The sequence below is a fragment of the Brassica napus genome, chromosome C8, assembly GCF_020379485.1.
Source record: "Brassica napus cultivar Da-Ae chromosome C8, Da-Ae, whole genome shotgun sequence".
Taxonomy (NCBI): Eukaryota; Viridiplantae; Streptophyta; class Magnoliopsida; order Brassicales; family Brassicaceae; genus Brassica; species Brassica napus.
In genome coordinates, this window is record NC_063451.1 from 36,535,592 (window position 1) to 36,548,444 (window position 12,853).

The following is a 12,853-nucleotide window of genomic DNA, read 5'->3' on the forward strand; positions in this document are numbered from 1 at the left end:
AGACCATCTCAGATCCATGTTTATAATAGAGATCTCTAAAATAGAGGTAAAACTAGAGATGGTGTTTTTGCTCTATTGTGTTCCTCTATAATAGAGAAATTCTATATTTACCTATATAAATAGAGGAATACTATTTTTTTCTCTATATGTAAAGAAAAAAATAGCATTTTTCTATTTATAGAAGTAAATATAGCATTTTTCTATTATACATTAGAGCAAAAACAATATCTTTATTTTTTTTTCTATTTTAGAAATGTATGGATCGGAGATGCTCTTACGTTAAACGTGTAGCAGACCTTGCCTTGACCCCACGACCGTTAGGAACTCCGTCTATATCTCTCTCTCGATTCATCCAATAATATCTTAACACGTGTACACTTTCGGGTTATAGAGATATTCGTCTCGATTTAATTTCCAAAATTAAAGAGATCTTTTTAAATATAATAAAGCTTTTTTATTAATTTTCCTCGTTTCTTTAAGGAGTCTTCAAATAGCAGCGGGAACGCGTATAGTTACAGCTACATTCTCCTTTAGCTTTCCTTCTCTCTATCGGTGCGTCTTGAGTTTGTTCTTCTCGAGATCTGTGCCTCCGTGTTTCTTCTTCGTTCGAAACTTTTGTTCCGGAGGTTTTATCGATTCGCTCAGGTACGGATTCACCGAGCGACTAACATTTGTAGATTACTGCTATATGTATTCTTTCTTGTAGATCTGAGTTGAGTTTCGAACTTTCGACTGATTCACTTTCATTTCTTGATATTGAAACTCCACAATGGGGAAACGTTGGCTCGTTTCTCACTAAGTCCATTGCCGAGTTTGTGAACATGATTCAAGAGAGAGAGAGAGAGAGTGCCCTGTTTTTTACTTTTTTAATATAAAAATCGAGTCTTCTTGTTTGGGGTTCGAGAACGGTTTCGTCGGTAGATACATATAAGCGTTTCTTGGGCGTTTCTGTAACTTTTCTTTATAAAAGATTTTGGTATCTTGACTCAAGGCATTGCGTTTTGTTTTTCAGTTGTGGAGAACGTGTAGATCTTTGGTATATAGTGCATGAACATATATGCTATTACATCTGTTCGTATTGGGTCGCGTGACCAGATGCATATATTTATGGTTTTTCTGTTTTGGTATGTGCATTGTTTTTGTTTGCAGATATGGCGCCACCCATTGAGATTGCTGCTACCAAAACTTATGCTGAGAAACAGGCTTCACTTCCTCTGCTTAACGAAAGGATTCTTTCGTCCATGACCCATAGATCAGTTGCTGCACACCCATGGCATGATCTTGAGATAGGTATGCAGCTATATAACGTAACGGTTCATTCTTTTGTACAGGTTCTTTGCTTCTAATATTTAACTCTTAATACCTTTTTATTTTTCTTTGTTTAATAGGACCTGAAGCTCCAATAATCTTCAACTGTGTAAGTATACTTTGGCAACGTTCTTGATATTTTAGGTTGCAAAAAGGCATTAGGATAGATAAGTTTTTTTTATTATCAAAAAATATAACTGGCATTTTGGGTATGTGGGAGACGTTGCGCTTGTTCACTGATGTCTATTGCCGGATTAGGAAACCTGTTTATGAGTTTAATCGTTGAGATGTTTCTTTGGGAATCATTAACAAATCATAGGGAGGGTATTATTGCAGGTGGTTGAGATAGGAAAGGGGAGCAAGGTGAAGTATGAACTCGACAAAACTACGGGTCTCATCAAGGTATTAGCTTCGTTGCAACTTGCAACCACTTTTGTTCACTGTCCTTTTCACTACTAGAGCCTTGCCATGGTTTAAAACATTACGTATTGTTTTCAGGTTGACCGTATTCTTTACTCGTCTGTCGTGTACCCACACAACTATGGGTTCATTCCGCGTACCCTTTGTGAGGACAATGACCCTATTGATGTTCTTGTCATTATGCAGGTAATCTCTTTTGTTTCTCCATGACACGTTGAGAACTTGTATAATTTATCAAATAATGTTTTTATTGCTTCATAAGTGCATCTGTTAAGCTTCGAAGAGGCTCAGTAGCTCAGCGTTTAGCTATAGGCTCTCCTGTATGTAGCAGCCTAGGACTTTAATGTAATGTAGCAGAGTAGAGATGTTGTTGCATTGGTTATAAACCATTTAGTGAGAGCTAGGCTTATATAGGTGTCTACTAATCAGTTTGGTCTTGTGAAACTGAGCTAGAAAAGCAGTTTTACAGCTTACATATGTAACAGTGACACTATCACCAGCTTCTTTTAGTCTGTCTTTTTGACCATTAGAAAATACATGCCATGTGAATCATATTGGATTTGTTCACAGGAACCGGTGATCCCAGGATGCTTTCTCCGGGCCAAAGCTATTGGTCTTATGCCAATGATTGATCAGGTTAAAAACATTAACATCCTTCAATGTTAATATGTGTCATCTTATGTTCTCATAAAACCAAAAGATACTGAACCAATATGCTGTTTATGCTTTTAAAAGGGTGAGAAAGACGACAAGATCATTGCTGTGTGCGCTGACGATCCAGAGTATCGCCATTACAATGACATCAAGGAGCTTCCTCCTCATCGTCTGGCTGAGATCCGCCGTTTCTTTGAAGACTGTGAGTGTTCTTTCTTCATCTTCTTTCAACCTTTGGTTCTCTAGGGGATGGTATAAGATTAGGGGTGAATCAAAACTAAACCGGCCCATGACACATCCGTATATGAGACTTATACATACTCTTGGATTCTTGTCACAGATAAGAAAAACGAGAACAAAGAAGTAGCCGTTAACGACTTCCTTCCAGCAACCGCAGCCTACGAAGCAGTTCAGCATTCCATGTAAGCCTTTTTTATAAAGCTCACTGTTATATAGATTTCATATACAATGTAAAAACATTGTTTCATAGGATAGCTAAATAATAACTCTTTTTGTGACATGTAGGGATCTCTATGCGGATTACGTCATGGAAACCTTGAGACGGTGATCTCTTTCACCACCCAAGCAAGCAATAAAGAAAGAACGTGTGCAACTGCACTTTCACATTGTGTTTTGCTTGGCAAATGTGAAGTGTATACAAGAGTATAAATACTTACATATAATATGTTAGGATTCTCATTGGATATGTCCTTTTTGTTGAATCCAGTAGATGATGCCGAAAAAACAAATTCAATGAAACTAAGAACGTTGGTATTCTTTTACCCATTTTGTTTCTTCTTCACTTGTGTATCTTTTTACCCATGGTAAAATGTTTTCTTATACTTCGTCGTTCAGAGTCTACAAGTGGTTATTACCATTATAACCTTACCTTTTACGAAGTTACCGGTTCACCCACGTTTACATCTAAAACCCTCATCGACCCCTAAAACCACTCGACGAGAAGGAAGACGAACAAGGAGGAGGAGGGAGGAGGAGGAAGAAGAAGATCGATTCGCGATTCCGTAACCATGAGCTCCTTCAATGGAAGCAGCAATATCGACAACCTTCTACTCCAAACCCTACTTGGACGCCTCCAGATTCGTCCCCCTAACTCTCCTCCTCTTCTCTCTCAATCCCTAGAGGACCTCCTCTTCAAACCCGACGACAGCGACGGAGATGATCGGAGCAGTCTCGATGGGGAAGAAGCTAGGCTGGAGAAGGAGCTAATCAGCGTCATCGTCTCGGGTCGAATCGATCCTCTGAAGCCGAATTCAGGGCAGGCGGTGACGGTTAACGAGCACCACATCTGCGTTGGGTTTCATGAAGATGAGGAATCGGATTATCGTGTGTGGGAGTGGCACGGACATATCATGCTTTTTGATGAAGAGAATGGGTACACGCCTGAGTATATCTATGGGAATTACTTCGAGAGGTTGCCGGTGAAGCTACCGAAGAAGAAGGAAGCGAAAGAGGAGGAGGAGGAGGAGGTTGAGAATTTGGGTCTGCGAGAGCTGATTGATGGCGGAGATGCTGCTACTCGTGGCAGGGTTCTTCACAGGAACATCAACATCGGTTCCTCAAGGTTGGTTTCATATGTTTTGCTTGATTTTTACTGTTAGTTTTGTAAATAAGTCTGATACAAGCTCGGTTAACTACGTAATGTTATTTAAAAGTCTGATTCACTCTAGGTTGCTTCAACATTTTTTTTAATAATTTCAAGACAGTAATTTCTGATAGGAAGACAAAAAAAATGGAACCTGATAGTGTTTCATCAGTTCCTAGAGCAAATGTTTTGGCATTTGGTTGCAAGAAAGGCCAATGTTTGGTTGTGGCTGTTGCATTTGTGATCAATTAGTTCTTCTCATTCACATAGAATGTTTGCAACTTTTCTTCACATTGCCTACTTTATCTCTGTGGATGGTTGCTTCCCAACTCTGATCAAAATCCATGTTTCATATTCAAAGTCTGGCTTTTTAATGTGCCGTGTCATTATGTTCTTGCAAAGATTGCATTTTGTTAATTGTTCTACTTTTGCTCCGCTTTGCTGAGACACAATTTAGTATATAACAACACTTGGTATTCAAATCTTTTGCGTTAGCATACAGTTCACTATAGTTGTCAGTGGGTTTTTTTTTTTTGCCAAGAAAACTCATTGACGATTTATAATTTCTTGAGTACCATGTCGAAATATTAGTGTTAATGTTTGAATGACTTCATCTTTACTTTTGCCAGTGTGATAAATCTCTTGAGTATTTGTAGTGCCTATGTCTTACTCTTATTTTTTTCATATGCACTTCATAGTCTCTTTCTTCCGGTTAGCTGTTAGATTAAACTCGTCTTGTTTCGCTTTAGATTCCAACTATACCTTGGTTAATTTTGAGTTTGGATATCGCAAAAAGATTGAATCAATCACTGCATTTAACATGGTTCATGTGAATCGGCAGGGCCTAAATTCCTAGGATCGGCTTGGCTATGAGAGGTTACTTTGCTCATGAAGATTTCAGATGTGTGGACAACTCAGTACAACAAAACATAACGCGTTGGTGGGTTTACGACCTCTGTTCTGTTCTATTTAAACAAGTAAACCAATGGGTGAATCAGTTTCCTTTAAAACAACCACCTAAAGTTGTTTCTGATCCAAATTTACAATACATGTTGATGAACAGAGCCAGCAAAAATTACATGATTATGGTCATTAAACTTTTCCCCTGTTTTGTTTATTGTATGTAACTGGCCTGATCAATCACTCGTTTTCGAACATTGATGCAGCTGTTTGGTAACTTCAGCTCCGTTACAACTATGAAAATATGAATCCGAATGTAGTGTGTGAGAAAAATGTATAATACTTTTTTTAAAGAAAGGTTACCAAATCTAATAACGACAATAAATAAGGGCCCGGCCAGGTAATGGGTCCCAATAAAAAAAAAGTCCATCAGAATAAGCTTGAACAAAAAGAAAGTTAAAAACAATGAGAGATAGCAGCCGTTGATGTAAACCCTTCCGATATTTGCCACGTCATCGATCCGCGTAAAGCAGAGACAACCAATAAGAGTCAGCACAAGCTTCTATATAATAAATCTGCTCCTCCATTAGTCTTCAATCACCGAACTCACAGAACATTTGATCCTCTCTCAATCTCTAATAACGTTTTCTAACCTCTTAAAAAAAACCATCGATAATGGCTCCTAAGGCGGCAGAGAAGAAACCGGCAGAGAAGAAGCCAGCAGAGAAGGCCCCGGCGGAGAAGCGACCAAAGGCGGAGAAGAAGATCTCGAAGGAAGGCGGTAGCGACAAGAAGAAGAAGAAGGCGAAGAAGAGCGTTGAGACGTACAAGATCTACATCTTCAAGGTCCTGAAGCAGGTTCATCCCGATATCGGAATCTCGGGGAAAGCCATGGGGATCATGAACAGTTTCATCAACGACATCTTCGAGAAACTCGCCCAGGAATCGTCGAAGCTCGCGAGGTACAACAAGAAGCCGACGATCACGTCTCGGGAGATCCAGACGGCGGTTAGGCTTGTGTTGCCGGGAGAGCTCGCGAAGCACGCCGTCTCTGAAGGGACTAAGGCGGTTACCAAATTCACAAGCACTTAGGGTTTCTTTTATCTTCAATTCGCATGTTTTGATATAAATTGATTCTCTTGTCTTGATCTTTGGTTCTGGATTGTATTCAATTAGTGAGATGGTTGAATGAACAGGTTTTTGTGTTAATGAATATGCTGCGTTTTCTCTTATGGTTTAAGTTATCTAATCGGATTTAATAAGCCTTAATTGTTCAGAAGTTCTTAGAATCATTGGTTAATTTAGTTCTTCCAGTAAATATGTTAGATCTTATAATAATTGAAACAATCGGTTGATATTTCTCATTTGTTTGGTTCCTTGGATCATCAAAGGGAATGCTAAACCTTACTTTGCTTGATTGTTAGATGTGTCACAAATTGATTTCGATATTGATTACTAATAGTAATACTGGATATGCGACAGTTACGGAATAATCATATCCCAAGATCTAGTTCCGGTAATTCCTTTGCAATTTGCAACAAAACAGGATCAACCCTAGTCCTAAGCTAAACGTATACATTAACATAAAAATGCATAGGAGAGCAATTGTCCCGACAAAAGAAAGAACATTACATGTGTTGGTGTAGAATTAATTCACTATGCAAATCCAACTTAATGATCAGAGAAATCTCACGAGAAGGAAAACTTGTCTTGGTACCAATCAATATAATGTTCTGCTTCTGATGTAAACAGTAGTGAAATGCTTGCATCTCTGTTTTGGTAAGCTCTTTATTGACTTGTGTGTTACTTTTATGCAATACAAGAACGGATGCAGTGTGGTTAACTAGTCTGTTTTCAGCCATTGTAAGCCGTCCGAGAGAAACATGGCAAGGTTTGTTGAGAGGCTGAACGCGTCATCCTTCACCCTCGATTAGGAAAGTGAAAGAGATATAAGAGCAAACACAACTTGAAGAAGATAGAAAGAATTGACAAAAGAGATATAAGCGCTTTTGAAGATTAATTGCTGTGTTACCGCCAAATCAAAGTTTGCAGGATTTGTATCATCTTTTGGAAGATAATTGATTAGTTGAATTGAAACGTTTCTTTCAAACGAATATCAGGTAACTAAGACCCCGTGATTTTCAGTAATGTATGTTAAAAAGGGTTATCGGATAAAGATGCGTAAAACAAACAAACACAAAAATCATGTCATACTATTGGGCTTTTAAGGGCCCATGTATTAGTGTAAGACGTGTGCATTTCTGATTCGTTTTTAATAAGATGGCCACGTCTTTCGCCTTAGATGTTGTTGTTTGACTTTTCTTTCAGCTATAAAATGTTGTTCTTCTTCTAATCCGTTCTCAAATTAGCTTCTTCTTTTTTTAATCTGTCGTCCTGGGTTTTTGGGAATCTCATGTTGGATATGGTCAAGATCTGATCGTGGTTTCGATGATCCGACTTTAATGTTTTCAACCTCACTGATTTTGATTGATTTTCCCAAGCGTTTTCTCGTCTGATTAATAGATAGCTCTGAGATCTCTGTTGGATTGGATTAGGGTAGCTCTTCGATTATAGATAGGGTTTGGAAGAGCATAATAGGGGATATAATGCGGCTGAGCTCCGAGCTACTCATCTCTTTGGTTCCTTCGTTGACTTTTTCTTATTCTGGTTTATCTTCTAATCGTTTGAAACCTCTCGAAAAGAGTGATTGGCGTGGTAATCTTAGTTGAAGTTTCGTTCCTCTCTTAGATCTTTTGCCTTTTGTTCCATCTCTCACGGTTTTCTTAGCTCGGTTTAAAAACTAAACTAATCGAAGAAGAAGAAGCTTGTTTCACCAGTGATCTTTCTTTCGGTGTGTGTTTGATCTTTCGAAGAAGATTTGCGACGCACAGGAGGTATTTGAATCTTTCTTGGATAAAAATCTAGATTAGGTTAATCAGTGTGCCTTTTTGTTTCTGGTGTATGTTCTCAAGATCTTTTACTGATGTTACTTTTGATTTTGTTTGTCGCAGTTACTGTTTGCTACAATTGGATATGAGCTCTGTTTGCGGTGGGTTTGATTACAAAAATGCAGAGTCCCACATCTCTGCTTCCAGCCCCAATAAATGTTCTAATAATGGTTCGAATCATGTCTCCGTTACCGGATCTGAAGATGCTCAGGAGTCTGATGGGGATGATAGTGGTAATATACACCAATATCTGAATGAAGAATCCAAAGACATCACCGAACCGGTGATCCCAGAGCCTTTATTACCTCTCAAGTCTTCCGATGATGAAGGAGAAGACAAGAACCTTGCCAAGGACATGCTCTCTGAGAGTGTAAGTTGCCACCAAACTCTTTTATTCTTTAGTAGTAGATGCACAAGAACACGGAGGTGTTAGACTATAAAATAGCATGGACATATAACATATGATTGGAGAATTTACAAAAAAAAAAATCATCTGAGAAAATCCCATTTTTTCAGATATAGTACCATTCTCGTATTGGTTATTGCTCTGTGATTTATCACTAGGCTTTGTGATTAGCACTTTCCCCATATGTGAGGTAGATGTTTATAGATTTTAGAAACAAAACAAACTAGTCTTAGTCGTAGATGCATCAAACATGTGTGAATATGATTGAAGAATTCGTTAAATCCATTCCGACTTTACTGTCTGAAAAATATTATTACATTAGACATGGGAAAGAGTGTCACTCACTCATTCATTGGACTTTGGCTGTATGATGCATCTCAGTGGTTGTTGGAACTTATCGATTGAATTTTAGTTTAAAAGTATATGCTTTGTCTGGGTTTCCCTGTTTATGTTATATCTGCTTCTGACTGGTGTTTCTTCTGGTAATCTAGCCACAGGTGAGTGCTGCTATTGTCATCCCAGCCATTAAAGGCAGCCGAGAGAAGCATGGCAAGTCCGTCGAGAAGCTGAGCGTGTCATGGGCTGAAGATGTGTATGATCCTCCACCTTCCATCGTCTCTCACACGAGGAGCAAGAAACAGCAGCAACATCAGAAATCAAAGAGCAGTTTGAAAAAGAGTGGAAAGAAAGGACACAAGGGAAGCAGTAGTTCATCATCATCATCATCATCGTCATCCCGTGGCAGCAAAGACAAGAAGTCGTCATCTTCTTCTTCTCGCAGTAAACACAGTCGTGATAAGTTTGGATGGGCAACACAAATGCCTATTGCAGCCGCATCTTCTTGATCGTCGTCTATGGCATGACCATCTCTACTTTGCTATGTCTCCTCTCTCTTTCTCTCTCTCTCTCTCTCACTCGCTTTCTCACTTGTTTATATATATATAAATAAAAGCTATGGTGTGAAAACTTTTCTCGAGTTTCAGAACGATTTTTGTTTTTTGTTTTGTACGGAATTGAGTTTGTTTTAAAGACGCTTTGTTTACTTGTCAATTTTCTGCTTGATTTTAGAATATTTAATTAATAAATAGATATCCTACAAATCATATTCTTAACTTAAAATAATTTGATTTGTATTTGTACACGAGGAACATCAAAATCACAACTGAATTTATGCTAATAATAATTTTATTCATAAATACAATATTATCAAAATAATATATTTAAAACTAAAATAGTAAATATTATATAAACTAAACAACGAAAATTAATTTCAAAGATTAAAAAATATAAAAACATGAAATCCTAGAATTAAAACATTAAATAACACTTAAAATTTGACAAATAATAAACATAAAATAAATATAATCTGAATATCTAATAGGATACAAAGATAATATTTTGCAATTTACTATTTTTGTATTTTTTTCATCTATACTATTAAAAAGGAAGAAATCTTAAAAAATCTATTTATGTAAGGTTGTTGGACATTTTCATTTTTAGTCCAATCTATTATATACAATCAAATATTATACCAACCCCTATTATATATCAACCAAATAATATTCTCTAACATTTATAAATATATGTAACCTCTCCTTTAATTTCAACTAGACTAAGATCCACGTCTTACACGAGATGAACATCGTATATATAAATTATTTTGGATATTATATGTTCTTTTATATATTATTTTATAATATATATATTGGATAATGAAAAGTCAGTAATTATTACGTATATAATTAAATTGGTCTGAATACGTAAATAAATTTTATTAATCCAAACGATCACTTTTCTATTTTCTATAATTAAATTTACATAATATATACATAGATAAATAGTATATTTTAAATATTGATATATCGTTAAATGATGCGTTCTACTTATTTGTATCTTTTTATAACAAAAAAAATTAAGTCGCTGATAACAAATTTTCATTGTGCAATATTTTTGAAAGTTTTAGTAATTTATAATTTTTATAAACATTCAATGCAAATTTTAAATTTTTAAATATTAAGTTGTCAGTATTTATTCAAATTCAAAGCAAATTTCAAAATTAAAATCTTTATGTATTTTCTATGGTATATAGTTTAATTAAAAGATATTAATATATATGAGACTTTCTATTTACATGATTTTGTAATAATTTGTATCTTTTCATAAAAAATAAATAAATCATAGATCATAAAAATTTCAATGTGGGACTCTTTAAAAAGTTCAAAATATAACATATATGGAAAAATCTTATTTTTTATTATATGGTTAATGTGTGTTTAATATATTTTAATAACTTAAAGTTAAACAAAAATTATAGATAATACACTAATTTGTATCAAATCTTTATTCAAAATCTTTAATTGTTATATATACTTTAGCCACATTAGGCAATTTCGTAATATTTATTTAAGGAAATAATTGAAAACATTAATAATTACTTTATGGTTAGTTTAATAAAAAGTTTATTATATATTTAGATGGACGAATTCTAATAATCATTGTGGTGATGACACGCAGCTACTGTTGTAATGTTTCTTTTTAATATATTGGGGATTTTTTTTGTGACCCGCTTATCTTATCTACATATAAAAATGCTTAATGGTTACCAAACGTACCTACCTATAGTATCTACAACTTATAACATCTACCATTAATGATATACCAATATCAACACTATTAAAAGCAAATTATAGCAGACATTATGGACAATGCAGAAGGTTTTGTATTATGTTCTTAGATATTGTTGGGATTGCCCTATTAAATTAGAAAAAATGTGCCAAGTAAATCTTAAATTTCATCAACTAACAATAACTCTTATAAAATGCATACATTGTATGAGAGAGAGAGTAAGATTTAGTATTCAGGTTTCGGACCAGGTATGGAACGATTCCTTTCGGGTTCCAGACATTTAGACCAACTAGGTATTTGAATATTTTCTCTTCGGATTCGGATCAGTTATTTTCAGGTCCGGATCAATTCACATCAATAATTTAAATAACTATAATTTTTGGGTATATGACGAGTCGGGTTAGTTTGGATATTTAGGATACAAAAATACTATAAATACCCGAAACACACAAAAATATCAGAAAACATGATTTTTTTCGAAAACTCAAACAAATACAAAAAAATAGTCAAATACCTTGAACAACCCAATTTTTTTACCCGAAATGTAAACTAAAGAATTGAAAAATACCCAAAATTTTATTCGAATACCCAAAATATATAAGTAAAAATTTGATAGCTTTACTCTTTTTTATTTTTAACGTCTGATTAATTATGCTATTACAACGATGAGATACATAGACGATTCTACACCCGACAATTCTACCTTCATATGAGAATGCACGTCTGACTGCATCAATCCAAGGCGCCTTATGAGATCCATGTTCGATGATACGCCATGCACCATGCTGAAGACCTCTTGTAACTTTTTTCTCCATAATCTGCATAATTTGCGTTTTCTGGGGTTTGAACCCCATACCTCCTGGTGTAGAAGCATTAATGAACCCTTAGTCAAATCAATGGACTAAGAGGGCTTCCACAGCTTTATTTTTTTAACTTAAAAATATCCATAATACCGAAAACATATCTTAAATACCCAGATACAAAAAAAAAATGGGTACTTTAGGTAGTCGATCGGTTCTCAGATAGGACTCAGACCAAACCGAAACCCGCATGTCCAAAAATATACCCAATAGGTACTTTGTCTTGGACCTGGACACAAATTGAATATGTATTTCCGTGTCAGTTTTGGTTTGATGCTTTTAGGTTCGGATAAAATGCATGTGTCTGATAGAAAGTTACATAAAATGTACATACAAAATCTCAAATAAACAGTGGAGGATTGTAGAAATCATAGAAGAAGGCGTCACAGAGTGCCTATGCTTAATAGGATTGAACTGGAGATAGAGAAGTTTAAAGAAAATTGGACTCAAGATGAAGATGCACTACAAGAAAACATAATCTTAACGAGGGCGGTTTTCCTCGCTAATTCGTCGCAAAAGAGGCTTTACGACGAATTAGCGAGGAAACGTGTTTGATCGTTACACGTCCGTCGTAACACATATTTCCTCGCTAATTCGTCGTAACTTAGCGACGAATATATTTCGTCGTAAAGACGAAGTAGAACGATTCGTCGTAAAGACGTCGCTACAATTCCTCGTAAGGACGTCGCTACAATTCCTCGTAAATAACTCGAAAACAGTTCCTCGTAATCTACACGTAAATACCTTGAAATATTTTCCTCGCAAAATACACGTAACAACCACGAAATTATTTCCTCGTAAAATAGTCGTAAACATTTCCTCGTTATTTCCTCGTAAAGAATTCCTCGTAAAATACTCGTAAACTGTTTCTCGTCATTTCCTCGTAAGATTTCCACGTAAAGAGGTCGTACTTTAGCTACGAATTTACTTCGTTTTTATTATTTTACAGAATTTTAAAATATAATTAAAAAATAATTAAAATTATTTAATTTAATAATAAATTAAAATTCAAAATAAAAATAAATTCATATGAAAATATTTTATAAATAAATAAGTTTTGAATTTATATAATACAACAACAAAAAAAAAACTAAGGGTCGTTCATCGCCCGGTAGAATTCATCACTCCT

The 12,853-nt window shown here is 35.4% G+C and overlaps 4 protein-coding genes across 4 annotated transcripts; all 4 read left to right on the forward strand.

The window, feature by feature from the left end:
• The first annotated feature begins 421 nt into the window (after nucleotides 1–421).
• LOC106382798 (soluble inorganic pyrophosphatase 4) lies at nucleotides 422–3,224 on the forward strand. Its single transcript, XM_013822858.3, has 9 exons — nucleotides 422–645; nucleotides 1,150–1,290; nucleotides 1,389–1,417; nucleotides 1,645–1,710; nucleotides 1,807–1,914; nucleotides 2,299–2,364; nucleotides 2,464–2,584; nucleotides 2,723–2,804; nucleotides 2,908–3,224. The coding sequence occupies exons 2-9, from the start codon at nucleotides 1,152–1,154 to the stop codon at nucleotides 2,948–2,950; spliced, it is 654 nt and encodes a 217-aa protein (XP_013678312.1). The 5' UTR covers nucleotides 422–645; nucleotides 1,150–1,151; the 3' UTR covers nucleotides 2,951–3,224.
• Nucleotides 3,225–3,362: 138 nt separating this feature from the next.
• On the forward strand, nucleotides 3,363–5,162 carry LOC106382799. The gene is made up of 2 exons (XM_013822859.3): nucleotides 3,363–3,964; nucleotides 4,827–5,162. The coding sequence occupies exons 1-2, from the start codon at nucleotides 3,411–3,413 to the stop codon at nucleotides 4,831–4,833; spliced, it is 561 nt and encodes a 186-aa protein (XP_013678313.1). The 5' UTR covers nucleotides 3,363–3,410; the 3' UTR covers nucleotides 4,834–5,162.
• Nucleotides 5,163–5,463: 301 nt separating this feature from the next.
• LOC106382797 (histone H2B.8) lies at nucleotides 5,464–6,117 on the forward strand. The gene has a single exon (XM_013822857.3). The coding sequence runs from the start codon at nucleotides 5,561–5,563 to the stop codon at nucleotides 5,975–5,977; it is 417 nt and encodes a 138-aa protein (XP_013678311.1). The 5' UTR covers nucleotides 5,464–5,560; the 3' UTR covers nucleotides 5,978–6,117.
• Nucleotides 6,118–7,190: 1,073 nt separating this feature from the next.
• Nucleotides 7,191–9,289, forward strand: LOC106382795 (suppressor protein SRP40). Its single transcript, XM_013822855.3, has 3 exons — nucleotides 7,191–7,779; nucleotides 7,897–8,203; nucleotides 8,731–9,289. Exons 2-3 carry the CDS (start codon nucleotides 7,919–7,921, stop codon nucleotides 9,082–9,084), a joined length of 639 nt encoding a protein of 212 aa, XP_013678309.1. The 5' UTR covers nucleotides 7,191–7,779; nucleotides 7,897–7,918; the 3' UTR covers nucleotides 9,085–9,289.
• Nucleotides 9,290–12,853: the final 3,564 nt, after the last annotated feature.